The following is a 15,306-nucleotide window of genomic DNA, read 5'->3' on the forward strand; positions in this document are numbered from 1 at the left end:
AGTGACCGGTAATATCTATTATGTAGAGATCTCTATTATCAGTGACCGGTAATATCTATTATGTAGTGATCTCTATTATCAGTGACCGGTAATATCTATTATGTAGTGATCTCTATTATCAGTGACCGGTAATATCTATTATGTAGTGATCTCTATTATCAGTGACCGGTAATATCTATTATGTAGTGAGATCTCTATTATCAGTGACCGGTAATATCTATTATGTAGTGAGATCTCTATTATCAGTGACCGGTAATATCTATTATGTAGTGAGATCTCTATTATCAGTGACTGGTAATATCTATTATGTAGTGAGATCTCTATTATCAGTGACCGGTAATATCTATTATGTAGTGAGATCTCTATTATCAGTGACCGGTAATATCTATTATGTAGAGATCTCTATTATCAGTGACCGGTAATATCTATTATGTAGTGAGATCTCTATTATCAGTGACCGGTAATATCTATTATGTAGAGATCTCTATTATCAGTGACCGGTAATATCTATTATGTAGAGATCTCTATTATCAGTGACCGGTAATATCTATTATGTAGTGAGATCTCTATTATCAGTGACCGGTAATATCTATTATGTAGTGATCTCTATTATCAGTGATCGGTAATATCTATTATGTAGTGATCTCTATTATCAGTGACCGGTAATATCTATTATGTAGTGATCTCTATTATCAGTGACCGGTAATATCTATTATGTAGTGATCTCTATTATCAGTGACCGGTAATATCTATTATGTAGTGATCTCTATTATCAGTGACCGGTAATATCTATTATGTAGTGAGATCTATTATCAGTGACCGGTAATATCTATTATGTAGTGAGATCTCTATTATCAGTGACCGGTAATATCTATTATGTAGAGATCTCTATTATCAGTGACCGGTAATATCTATTATGTAGTGATCTCTATTATCAGTGACCGGTAATATCTATTATGTAGAGATCTCTATTATCAGTGACCGGTAATATCTATTATGTAGTGAGATCTCTATTATCAGTGACCGGTAATATCTATTATGTAGTGATCTCTATTATCAGTGACTGGTAATATCTATTATGTAGTGATCTCTATTATCAGTGACTGGTAATATCTATTATGTAGTGAGATCTCTATTATCAGTGACTGGTAATATCTATTATGTAGTGATCTCTATTATCAGTGACCGGTAATATCTATTATGTAGTGAGATCTCTATTATCAGTGACCGGTAATATCTATTATGTAGTGATCTCTATTATCAGTGACTGGTAATATCTATTATGTAGTGATCTCTATTATCAGTGACCGGTAATATCTATTATGTAGTGATCTCTATTATCAGTGACCGGTAATATCTATTATGTAGTGAGATCTCTATTATCAGTGACCGGTAATATCTATTATGTAGTGAGATCTCTATTATCAGTGACCGGTAATATCTATTATGTAGTGATCTCTATTATCAGTGACCGGTAATATCTATTATGTAGTGAGATCTCTATTATCAGTGACTGGTAATATCTATTATGTAGTGAGATCTCTATTATCAGTGACCGGTAATATCTATTATGTAGTGAGATCTCTATTATCAGTGACTGGTAATATCTATTATGTAGTGATCTCTATTATCAGTGACTGGTAATATCTATTATGTAGTGATCTCTATTATCAGTGACCGGTAATATCTATTATGTAGTGAGATCTCTATTATCAGTGACTGGTAATATCTATTATGTAGTGATCTCTATTATCAGTGACCGGTAATATCTATTATGTAGTGAGATCTATTATCAGTGACCGGTAATATCTATTATGTAGTGAGATCTCTATTATCAGTGACCGGTAATATCTATTATGTAGTGAGATCTCTATTATCAGTGACCGGTAATATCTATTATGTAGTGATCTCTATTATCAGTGACCGGTAATATCTATTATGTACTGATCTCTATTATCAGTGACCGGTAATATCTATTATGTAGTGATCTCTATTATCAGTGACTGGTAATATCTATTATGTAGTGATCTCTATTATCAGTGACCGGTAATATCTATTATGTAGTGAGATCTCTATTATCAGTGACCGGTAATATCTATTATGTAGTGAGATCTCTATTATCAGTGACTGGTAATATCTATTATGTAGTGATCTCTATTATCAGTGACCGGTAATATCTATTATGTAGTGATCTCTATTATCAGTGACCGGTAATATCTATTATGTAGTGAGATCTCTATTATCAGTGACCGGTAATATCTATTATGTAGTGAGATCTCTATTATCAGTGACTGGTAATATCTATTATGTAGTGATCTCTATTATCAGTGACCGGTAATATCTATTATGTAGTGAGATCTCTATTATCAGTGACCGGTAATATCTATTATGTAGTGAGATCTCTATTATCAGTGACCGGTAATATCTATTATGTAGTGAGATCTCTATTATCAGTGACCGGTAATATCTATTATGTAGTGAGATCTCTATTATCAGTGACCGGTAATATCTATTATGTAGTGATCTCTATTATCAGTGACCGGTAATATCTATTATGTAGTGAAATCTCTATTATCAGTGACTGGTAATATCTATTATGTAGTGAGATCTCTATTATCAGTGACCGGTAATATCTATTATGTAGTGATCTCTATTATCAGTGACCGGTAATATCTATTATGTAGAGATCTCTATTATCAGTGACCGGTAATATCTATTATGTAGAGATCTCTATTATCAGTGACTGGTAATATCTATTATGTAGTGAGATCTCTATTATCAGTGACCGGTAATATCTATTATGTAGTGAGATCTCTATTATCAGTGACCGGTAATATCTATTATGTAGTGAGATCTCTATTATCAGTGACCGGTAATATCTATTATGTAGTGAGATCTCTATTATCAGTGACCGGTAATATCTATTATGTAGAGATCTCTATTATCAGTGACCGGTAATATCTATTATGTAGTGAGATCTCTATTATCAGTGACCGGTAATATCTATTATGTAGTGAGATCTCTATTATCAGTGACCGGTAATATCTATTATGTAGTGAGATCTCTATTATCAGTGACCGGTAATATCTATTATGTAGTGAGATCTCTATTATCAGTGACCGGTAATATCTATTATGTAGTGAGATCTCTATTATCAGTGACCGGTAATATCTATTATGTAGAGATCTCTATTATCAGTGACCGGTAATATCTATTATGTAGTGATCTCTATTATCAGTGACCGGTAATATCTATTATGTAGTGAGATCTCTATTATCAGTGACCGGTAATATCTATTATGTAGTGATCTCTATTATCAGTGACTGGTAATATCTATTATGTAGTGAGATCTCTATTATCAGTGACCGGTAATATCTATTATGTAGTGATCTCTCTATTATCAGTGATCGGTAATATCTATTATGTAGAGATCTCTATTATCAGTGAGCGGTAATATCTATTATGTAGTGATCTCTATTATCAGTGACCGGTAATATCTATTATGTAGTGATCTCTATTATCAGTGACCGGTAATATCTATTATGTAGTGATCTCTATTATCAGTGACCGGTAATATCTATTATGTAGTGATCTCTATTATCAGTGACCGGTAATATCTATTATGTAGTGATCTCTATTATCAGTGACCGGTAATATCTATTATGTAGAGATCTCTATTATCAGTGACCGGTAATATCTATTATGTAGTGATCTCTATTATCAGTGACTGGTAATATCTATTATGTAGTGAGATCTCTATTATCAGTGACCGGTAATATCTATTATGTAGTGATCTCTATTATCAGTGACCGGTAATATCTATTATGTAGTGATCTCTATTATCAGTGACCGGTAATATCTATTATGTAGAGATCTCTATTATCAGTGACTGGTAATATCTATTATGTAGTGATCTCTATTATCAGTGACCGGTAATATCTATTATGTAGTGATCTCTATTATCAGTGACCGGTAATATCTATTATGTAGTGAGATCTCTATTATCAGTGACCGGTAATATCTATTATGTAGTGAGATCTCTATTATCAGTGACCGGTAATATCTATTATGTAGTGATCTCTATTATCAGTGACCGGTAATATCTATTATGTAGTGAAATCTCTATTATCAGTGACTGGTAATATCTATTATGTAGTGAGATCTCTATTATCAGTGACCGGTAATATCTATTATGTAGTGATCTCTATTATCAGTGACCGGTAATATCTATTATGTAGTGAGATCTCTATTATCAGTGACCGGTAATATCTATTATGTAGTGAGATCTCTATTATCAGTGACCGGTAATATCTATTATGTAGTGATCTCTATTATCAGTGACCGGTAATATCTATTATGTAGTGATCTCTATTATCAGTGACCGGTAATATCTATTATGTAGAGATCTCTATTATCAGTGACTGGTAATATCTATTATGTAGTGATCTCTATTATCAGTGACCGGTAATATCTATTATGTAGAGATCTCTATTATCAGTGACCGGTAATATCTATTATGTAGTGATCTCTATTATCAGTGACCGGTAATATCTATTATGTAGTGAAATCTCTATTATCAGTGACTGGTAATATCTATTATGTAGTGAGATCTCTATTATCAGTGACCGGTAATATCTATTATGTAGTGATCTCTATTATCAGTGACCGGTAATATCTATTATGTAGTGAGATCTCTATTATCAGTGACCGGTAATATCTATTATGTAGAGATCTCTATTATCAGTGACCGGTAATATCTATTATGTAGTGATCTCTATTATCAGTGACCGGTAATATCTATTATGTAGTGATCTCTATTATCAGTGACCGGTAATATCTATTATGTAGAGATCTCTATTATCAGTGACCGGTAATATCTATTATGTAGAGATCTCTATTATCAGTGACCGGTAATATCTATTATGTAGTGATCTCTATTATCAGTGACCGGTAATATCTATTATGTAGAGATCTCTATTATCAGTGACCGGTAATATCTATTATGTAGTGATCTCTATTATCAGTGACCGGTAATATCTATTATGTAGTGAGATCTCTATTATCAGTGACCGGTAATATCTATTATGTAGTGATCTCTATTATCAGTGACTGGTAATATCTATTATGTAGTGAGATCTCTATTATCAGTGACTGGTAATATCTATTATGTAGTGATCTCTATTATCAGTGACCGGTAATATCTATTATGTAGTGATCTCTATTATCAGTGACCGGTAATATCTATTATGTAGAGATCTCTATTATCAGTGACCGGTAATATCTATTATGTAGTGATCTCTATTATCAGTGACCGGTAATATCTATTATGTAGTGATCTCTATTATCAGTGACCGGTAATATCTATTATGTAGAGATCTCTATTATCAGTGACCGGTAATATCTATTATGTAGTGAGATCTCTATTATCAGTGACCGGTAATATCTATTATGTAGTGAGATCTCTATTATCAGTGACCGGTAATATCTATTATGTAGTGAGATCTCTATTATCAGTGACTGGTAATATCTATTATGTAGTGATCTCTATTATCAGTGACTGGTAATATCTATTATGTAGTGAGATCTCTATTATCAGTGACCGGTAATATCTATTATGTAGTGATCTCTATTATCAGTGACCGGTAATATCTATTATGTAGTGAGATCTCTATTATCAGTGACCGGTAATATCTATTATGTAGAGATCTCTATTATCAGTGACCGGTAATATCTATTATGTAGTGAGATCTCTATTATCAGTGACCGGTAATATCTATTATGTAGTGAGATCTCTATTATCAGTGACCGGTAATATCTATTATGTAGAGATCTCTATTATCAGTGACCGGTAATATCTATTATGTAGTGAGATCTCTATTATCAGTGACCGGTAATATCTATTATGTAGTGATCTCTATTATCAGTGACCGGTAATATCTATTATGTAGTGATCTCTATTATCAGTGACCGGTAATATCTATTATGTAGTGATCTCTATTATCAGTGACCGGTAATATCTATTATGTAGTGAGATCTCTATTATCAGTGACCGGTAATATCTATTATGTAGTGATCTCTATTATCAGTGACCGGTAATATCTATTATGTAGTGATCTCTATTATCAGTGACCGGTAATATCTATTATGTAGTGATCTCTATTATCAGTGACCGGTAATATCTATTATGTAGTGATCTCTATTATCAGTGACTGGTAATATCTATTATGTAGTGATCTCTATTATCAGTGACCGGTAATATCTATTATGTAGTGATCTCTATTATCAGTGACCGGTAATATCTATTATGTAGTGATCTCTATTATCAGTGACCGGTAATATCTATTATGTAGTGATCTCTATTATCAGTGACTGGTAATATCTATTATGTAGTGATCTCTATTATCAGTGACTGGTAATATCTATTATGTAGTGAGATCTCTATTATCAGTGACCGGTAATATCTATTATGTAGTGAGATCTCTATTATCAGTGACCGGTAATATCTATTATGTAGAGATCTCTATTATCAGTGACCGGTAATATCTATTATGTAGTGAGATCTCTATTATCAGTGACCGGTAATATCTATTATGTAGTGAGATCTCTATTATCAGTGACCGGTAATATCTATTATGTAGAGATCTCTATTATCAGTGACCGGTAATATCTATTATGTAGTGAGATCTCTATTATCAGTGACCGGTAATATCTATTATGTAGTGATCTCTATTATCAGTGACCGGTAATATCTATTATGTAGTGATCTCTATTATCAGTGACCGGTAATATCTATTATGTAGTGAGATCTCTATTATCAGTGACCGGTAATATCTATTATGTAGTGATCTCTATTATCAGTGACCGGTAATATCTATTATGTAGTGAGATCTCTATTATCAGTGACCGGTAATATCTATTATGTAGTGATCTCTATTATCAGTGACCGGTAATATCTATTATGTAGTGATCTCTATTATCAGTGACCGGTAATATCTATTATGTAGTGATCTCTATTATCAGTGACCGGTAATATCTATTATGTAGTGATCTCTATTATCAGTGACTGGTAATATCTATTATGTAGTGATCTCTATTATCAGTGACCGGTAATATCTATTATGTAGTGATCTCTATTATCAGTGACCGGTAATATCTATTATGTAGTGATCTCTATTATCAGTGACCGGTAATATCTATTATGTAGTGATCTCTATTATCAGTGACTGGTAATATCTATTATGTAGTGAGATCTCTATTATCAGTGACCGGTAATATCTATTATGTAGTGATCTCTATTATCAGTGACTGGTAATATCTATTATGTAGTGATCTCTATTATCAGTGACTGGTAATATCTATTATGTAGTGAGATCTCTATTATCAGTGACCGGTAATATCTATTATGTAGTGAGATCTATTATCAGTGACCGGTAATATCTATTATGTAGTGAGATCTCTATTATCAGTGACTGGTAATATCTATTATGTAGTGATCTCTATTATCAGTGACCGGTAATATCTATTATGTAGTGATCTCTATTATCAGTGACCGGTAATATCTATTATGTAGTGATCTCTATTATCAGTGACCGGTAATATCTATTATGTAGTGATCTCTATTATCAGTGACCGGTAATATCTATTATGTAGTGAGATCCCGGTGATATTTTGAGGGAAAACAGCAGCTAAAACTCCAGTGTAAATGAAGATGGAGCTAACTGTATCGCACCGGATGGAGGAAGCCTCGTGTCCCCGGAGATCCTCCGCACTTATGTTTGAAGTTGTGCTGCTTTGTGAATTGCTTGGCGTCTGGAGTTAGCAGTGTGAACAGGGAATACAATATGGAGCCTGATGATGACTTTTCTATTGAAAAGAGCATGTAGAAAAGGTGCTTCCTTTACACTAAACTGCTGTAGGCCAAGAGCAGTAATATCAGCATAAGTGTCTCAGGGCATAATGATTATTCAAACAGCGAATAATATAAAATGACATTACCTTGAGACATCTCATAACTAAAGTGCAGGTGGGACACGCAGGAGCCTCGACGCGCGTTTCACCGCCTTGGCTTCATCAAGTAAGTAAGATATCTCTGGAGAGCAGCCAATCATACCATGTGTGACGACAAAGAATTTAATCTTAATTATCCAGATGTCTATAACCAGTAGGTCAAAAACCATAGACTGTTGTCTTAAAAGTTTATTCTTGATATAAGTGAGTATAAAAAGGGATTTATATCATTCTGCAAGGTGAATCAGAGACTGTTTACAAAACCACAGCCAGGAACACTCTAAAGGACAGCAGCTGAGACATCATGGCTCAAATCACAATTGACACAGATTTAACATTCTACAGGATGCCAGCTTAGGGGACCACGGCCCCGGCTGAAAGAATACAGATCTGCTCCGTTAACTGTCACTGAACTCATGGATACGACGTCCGGTGGGTCCAAATCCTGCCTTCCCTATTCACCTGAGGGCCATGGATACATTTGGGGAAGCCATGATTGGGACCCACTGGTCACCTGAGTCCATGGAGACATTCGGAGAAGCCAGGATGTGACCATCCAGTCACCTGGCCTCACACCTCAATGGACTGTCATGTTCCTAAGCTTCTCGTTACCTTCGCTCTGTGCGTGCCACTGGTGGGTTAGGCGGCCCTGGAAGCTCTGAAGTCCCAGCTGCTCTCATCCCAGCGAGTCTGCGGAAGGCTGAGCCTCTGGAACTTGCACCATCTTGGTTATTTTGCTGGGACGGTTCTATGTGTTTTTTGCCTGTTTTGTGGTTCAATAAATTTTTGCCACACTGTTTTACCCTCACCCTGTGTTGTCTGAGTAGTGTTACGCCCATGGTAAAAGGAGAGTGGGCATTCAGTGGGATGAGCCCTGGTCGACGTGGTCTCAGGCCAGCAGACGAAAGCACCCACTGACCCCTGTGTCTCGACACTTGGTGGCAGCATACTATTCAGCCTGGCGGATCCTGTGGAGCTGCAGGGGACTGGTGTATATAGATACCGTCCAGTGCTCCGCAACCAGAGAGGCATATACAACCCCTGGCAAAAATGATGGAATCACCGGCCTTCGAGGATGTTCATTCAGTTGTTTATTTTTTTATATAAAAGCGGATCACAGACATGGCACAAAACTAAAGTCATTTCAAATGGCAACTCTCTGGCTTTAAGAAACACTAAAAGAAATCAAGAACAAACAATGTGGTAGTCAGTAATGGTTACTTTTTAGAACATTCATATATGATGCAGCCGTTTTTGTGGAGTAATCACCAAGGGGCGGCTGATTATGTGGTGTAGTCCTCGAGGGGTTGCCGATTATGTGGTGCAATCCCCAGAGAGCAGCCGATTATGTGGTGTAGTCCTCGAGGGGTTGCCGATTATATGGTGTAGTCCCTGAGAAGTGGCCAATCATACCAATGAACTTTTTTACAAAACCATTTAAATATTGAAATGTTAGGAACGAAAGAAATCACAGCCCGGAGTAACCAGAGAAGCTCAAATCCTGCATCGAAATCCTTGATGTAAAAACCATCCAAAAACAAATAGATGCAAACCCCAAAGAGCAGCCACGTACAAGATGTGATCTCCAGAGACATAATTCCCAAGGAAAGGCTACTTATAAAACTACAGCAATAGCTGGGATTGTGTGTAACGAGTAATCTCCAGGGTCTTTAGAAGGACGTAGATCTGGGGATTTATTCTGACGAAATATAGGCTGAATTGGGTGGACAAATGGCTTTTTTCGACCTTGCTAAGTTAACTATGTTAATATGCGTAACAATATTGTATCTTACAGAGATCCCCAGAGAGTGATTGTGTGCAATCTCTAGTCTAGAGAGTATACAGGGGCTTCTCACAAAATTAGAATATCATCAAAAAGCAAATTTGTTTCAGTTCTTCAATAAAAAATGTGAAACTCGTATATTATATAGTCATTACACACTGAGTGATCTATTTCATGTGTTTATCTCTGCTAATGTAGATGATTATGGCTTACAGCCAATGAAAACACAGATCTCATTATCTCAGTAAATTAGAATGAACAAAAAATACCTGTAAAGGCTTCCTAAGCATTTATAAAGGTCCCTTGGTCTGTTTCAGTAGCTCCACAATCATGGGGAAGACTGCTGACCTGATAGATGTCCAGAAGACGTCACTGACACACTCCACAAGGAGGGAGAAGGTACCTTCACGCTGAACAACTTAACAACGATAACGATAGCGATCCGTGACGTTGCAGCGTCCTGGATAGCGATATCGTTGTGTTTGACACGCAGCAGCGATCAGGATCCTGCTGTGACATCGTTGGTCGGAGCTAGAAGGCCAGCACCTTATTTCGTCGCTGGATCACCCGCTGACATCGCTGGATCTGTGTGTGTGACGCGGATTCAGCGATGTCTTCACTGGTAACCAGGGTAAACATCGGGTTACTAAGCGCAGGGCCGCGCTTAGTAACCCGATATTTACCCTGGTTACCATTGTAAATGTAAAAGAAACCAAACACTACATACTTACATTCCGGTGTCTGTCGGGTCCCCGGCGTCCGCTTCCCTGCACTGTGTAAGCGCCGGCCGGCCGTAAAGCAGAGCACAGCGGTGACGTCACCGCTCTGCTTTAGGGCCGGCGCTTACAGTGCAGGGAAGCGGACGCCGGGGTCGGAGCTAGAAGGCCAGCACCTTATTTCGTCACTGGATCACCCGCTGACATCGCTGGATCTGTGTGTGTGACGCGGATTCAGCGATGTCTTCACTGGTAACCAGGGTAAACATCGGGTTACTAAGCGCAGGGCCGCGCTTAGTAACCCGATATTTACCCTGGTTACCATTGTAAATGTAAAAGAAACCAAACACTACATACTTACATTCCGGTGTCTGTCGGGTCCCCCGGCGTCCGCTTCCCTGCACTGTGTAAGCGCCGGCCGGCCGTAAAGCAGAGCACAGCGGTGACGTCACCGCTCTGCTTTAGGGCCGGCGCTTACAGTGCAGGGAAGTGGACGCCGGGGGACCCGACAGACACCGGAATGTAAGTATGTAGTGTTTGTTTTTTTTTTTTTACATTTACACTGGTAACCAGGGTAAACATCGGTTTACTAAGCGCGGCCCTGCGCTTAGTAACCTGATGTTTACCCTGGTTACCAGGGGACTTCGGCATCGTTGGTCGCTGGAGAGCCGTCTGTGTGACAGCTCTCCAGCGACCACACAACGACGAAACAGCGACGCTGCAGCGATCGGCATCGTTGTCTATATCGCTGCAGCGTCGCCTAATGTGACGGTACCTTAAGCCACAAAAGGTCATTGCTGAAGAAGCCGGCTGTTGACATAGTGCTGTATCCAAGCATATTAATGGAAAGTGGAGTGGAAGGAAAAAGTGTGGTAGAGAAAGGTGCACAAGCAACCGGGATAACCACAGTCTTGAAAGGATTGTTATCTCCCGCCTTTTCTGCGGCCTCCCCGCTAACACCCTTGCACCTCTCCAGTCCATCCTTAACTCTGCTGCCCGACTAATCCATCTCTCTCCTCCCTACTCCTCCGCTTCCCCCCTCTGCAAATCCCTTCACTGGCTCCCATTCCCTCAGCGTATCCAGTGCAAATTACTAATACTGACCTACAAAGCCATCCATAACCTGTCTCCTCCATATATCTCTGACCTAATCTCCCGATATCTTCCCTCACGTAATCTCCGGATCTCCCAAGACCTCCTTCTCTCCTCCACACTTATCCGCTCCTCATCCAACCTCCTCCAAGACTTCTCCCGAATATCCCCCATCCTCTGGAATTCTCTGCCCCAACACGTCCGACTATCAACCACATTCGGATCCTTCAGACAGCCTGAAAACTCATCTCTTCAGGAAAGCCTACAGCCTGCACTGACCCCGCTGCCTCCTCACCACGACGGAGCTACCGCCTCACCAACACCGGAGCTCCTCCAACCCCCGACCTACTGTCTCCTTCCCCACCATCCTGTAGAATGTAAGCCCGCAAGGGCAGGGTCCTCGCCCCTCTGTATCAGTCTGTGATTGTTAGTTTGTTTACTGTAAGTGATACCTGTAATTTGTATGTAACCCCTCCTCATGTACAGCACCATGGAATCAATGGTGCTATAGAAATAAATAATAATAATAATAATAATAAAAAAAGCCCATTCAAAAATTTGTGGGAGATTCACAAGGAGTGGACTGCTGCTGGAGTCATTGCTTCAAGAGCCACCACACACAGATGTCTCCAGGACATGGGCTACAAGTGTCACATTCCTTGTGTCAGCCACTCATGACCAATAGACAACGCCAGAAGCGTCTCACCTGGGCCAAGGAGAAAAACAACTGGACTGTTGTCAGTGGTCCAAGGTCCCAGAGTCTGGAGGAAGAGTGGAGAGGCCACAATCCAAGCTGCTGGAGGTCTGGTGTGAGGTCTCCACAATCAGTGATGGTTTGGGGGGCCATGTCATCTCCTGGTGTAGGTCCACTGGGTTTTATCAAGACCAAAGTCAGCGCAGCCATCTACCAGGACATTGTAGAGCACTTCATGCTTCCCTCTGCAGACAAGCTTTTTGGAGATGGAAATGTCATTCTCCAGCAGGACTTGGCCCCTGTCCACACTGTCAAAAGTACCAATACCTGGTGTAAAAACAACAGTATCACTGGGCTTGATTGGCAGCAAACTCGCCTGACCTTAACCCCATAGAGAATCTATGGAGTATTGTCAAGAGGAAGATGAGAAACACCAGACCCAACAATGGAGAGGAGCTGAAGGCTGCTATCAAAGCAACCTGGGCTTCCATAACCCCTCAGCAGGGCCCAGGCTGATCGCCTCTATGCCACGCCGCATTGATGCACTAATTCATGCAAAAGGAGCCTAAATCATTTTTCAATCTGGTGCTATAAAGTATTCTAATTTACTGAGATAATGACTATATGGCTTACAGCCAATGAAAACCCAAATCATCAATATTAACAGAAATATACACGTGAAATAGATCACTCTGTGTGTAATGACTCCATATAATATACGAGATTCACTTTTTTGTATTGAAGAACTGAAATAAATTCACTTTTTGATGATATTCTAATTTTGTGAGAAGCACTTGTATATCACGTGAAATCCACAGAGAGTGACTGTAGATTATATATTACATGTTATTCCCAGAGAGTGAATGTGTGACGTGTAATCCCCAGAGATTAAATATTTCATGTAATCCCCATAGAGTATATATCACATGTAATCCCCAGAGAGTGATTGTGTGTGACGTGTAATCCCCAGAGAGTGATTGTGTGTGACGTGTAATCCCCAGAGTGATGGTGTGTAACGTGTAATCCCCAGAGATTAAATATTTCATGTAATCCCCATAGAGTATATATCACATGTAATCCCCAGAGTGATGGTGTGTAACGTGTAATCCCCAGAGTGATGGTGTGTAACGTGTAATCCCCAGAGTGATGGTGTGTAACGTGTAATCCCCAGAGAGTGATTGTGTGTGACGTGTAATCCCCAGAGTGATGGTGTGTAACGTGTAATCCCCAGAGTGATGGTGTGTAACGTGTAATCCCCAGAGAGTGATTGTGTGTGACGTGTAATCCCCAGAGAGTGATTGTGTGTGACGTGTAATCCCCAGAGTGATGGTGTGTAACGTGTAATCCCCAGAGATTAAATATTTCATGTAATCCCCATAGAGTATATATCACATGTAATCCCCAGAGTGATGGTGTGTAACGTGTAATCCCCAGAGAGTGATTGTGTGTAACGTGTAATCCCCAGAGTGATGGTGTGTAACGTGTAATCCCCAGAGAGTGATTGTGTGTGACGTGTAATCCCCAGAGTGATGGTGTGTAACGTGTAATCCCCAGAGAGTGATTGTGTGTGACGTGTAATCCCCAGAGTGATGGTGTGTAACGTGTAATCCCCAGAGTGATGGTGTGTAACGTGTAATCCCCAGAGTGATGGTGTGTAACGTGTAATCCCCAGAGAGTGATTGTGTGTGACGTGTAATCCCCAGAGAGTGATTGTGTGTGACGTGTAATCCCCAGAGTGATGGTGTGTAACGTGTAATCCCCAGAGATTAAATATTTCATGTAATCCCCATAGAGTATATATCACATGTAATCCCCAGAGTGATGGTGTGTAACGTGTAATCCCCAGAGAGTGATTGTGTGTAACGTGTAATCCCCAGAGTGATGGTGTGTAACGTGTAATCCCCAGAGAGTGATTGTGTGTGACGTGTAATCCCCAGAGTGATGGTGTGTAACGTGTAATCCCCAGAGAGTGATTGTGTGTGACGTGTAATCCCCAGAGTGATTGTGTGTGACGTGTAATCCCCAGAGTGATGGTGTGTAACGTGTAATCCCCAGAGTGATGGTGTGTAACGTGTAATCCCCAGAGAGTGATTGTGTGTGACGTGTAATCCCCAGAGAGTGATTGTGTGTGACGTGTAATCCCCAGAGTGATGGTGTGTAACGTGTAATCCCCAGAGATTAAATATTTCATGTAATCCCCATAGAGTATATATCACATGTAATCCCCAGAGTGATGGTGTGTAACGTGTAATCCCCAGAGAGTGATTGTGTGTAACGTGTAATCCCCAGAGTGATGGTGTGTAACGTGTAATCCCCAGAGAGTGATTGTGTGTGACGTGTAATCCCCAGAGTGATGGTGTGTAACGTGTAATCCCCAGAGAGTGATTGTGTGTGACGTGTAATCCCCAGAGTGATGGTGTGTAACGTGTAATCCCCAGAGTGATGGTGTGTAACGTGTAATCCCCAGAGAGTGATTGTGTGTGACGTGTAATCCCCAGAGAGTGATTGTGTGTGACGTGTAATCCCCAGAGAGTGATTGTGTGTGACGTGTAATCCCCAGAGATTAAATATTTCATGTAATCCCCATAGAGTATATATCACATGTAATCCCCAGAGTGATGGTGTGTAACGTGTAATCCCCAGAGAGTGATTGTGTGTAACGTGTAATCCCCAGAGTGATGGTGTGTAACGTGTAATCCCCAGAGAGTGATTGTGTGTGACGTGTAATCCCCAGAGTGATTGTGTGTGACGTGTAATCCCCTGAGAGTGTATAACGCATGCAGGTACGGACTGCGGCTGAAATTCAGCCCTGGCATTTGAAATCACACAGGCCCATATTGTCCCCGTCCCCAATAACCAGATGGGATATATTACTAATATTACTCTGGATGGAGGAAAGGAAGATTTTCTATAAGACCAATATTTCTAATGATACCTCCATCACAACTCTTACCAGTATGGGTATCTTGAAAACAACGGTTCTGTTAACAACGTAACAGACAAGGTGGCCCTTG

The 15,306-nt window shown here is 39.4% G+C and overlaps 1 protein-coding gene across 1 annotated transcript in view; it reads left to right on the forward strand.

Moving 5' to 3' along the window:
* Nucleotides 1–9,841, forward strand: part of LOC143775184 (uncharacterized) — a 100,423-nt gene extending 90,582 nt beyond the window's left edge. Inside the window, exon 2 of the mRNA XM_077263026.1 lies at nucleotides 9,803–9,841. Within this exon, the coding sequence (XP_077119141.1) occupies nucleotides 9,803–9,841 (39 nt within the window). The remainder of the gene's footprint in view (nucleotides 1–9,802) is intronic.
* Nucleotides 9,842–15,306: the final 5,465 nt, after the last annotated feature.

Source organism: Ranitomeya variabilis, chromosome 5, assembly GCF_051348905.1.
Source record: "Ranitomeya variabilis isolate aRanVar5 chromosome 5, aRanVar5.hap1, whole genome shotgun sequence".
Classification (NCBI taxonomy): domain Eukaryota; kingdom Metazoa; phylum Chordata; class Amphibia; order Anura; family Dendrobatidae; genus Ranitomeya; species Ranitomeya variabilis.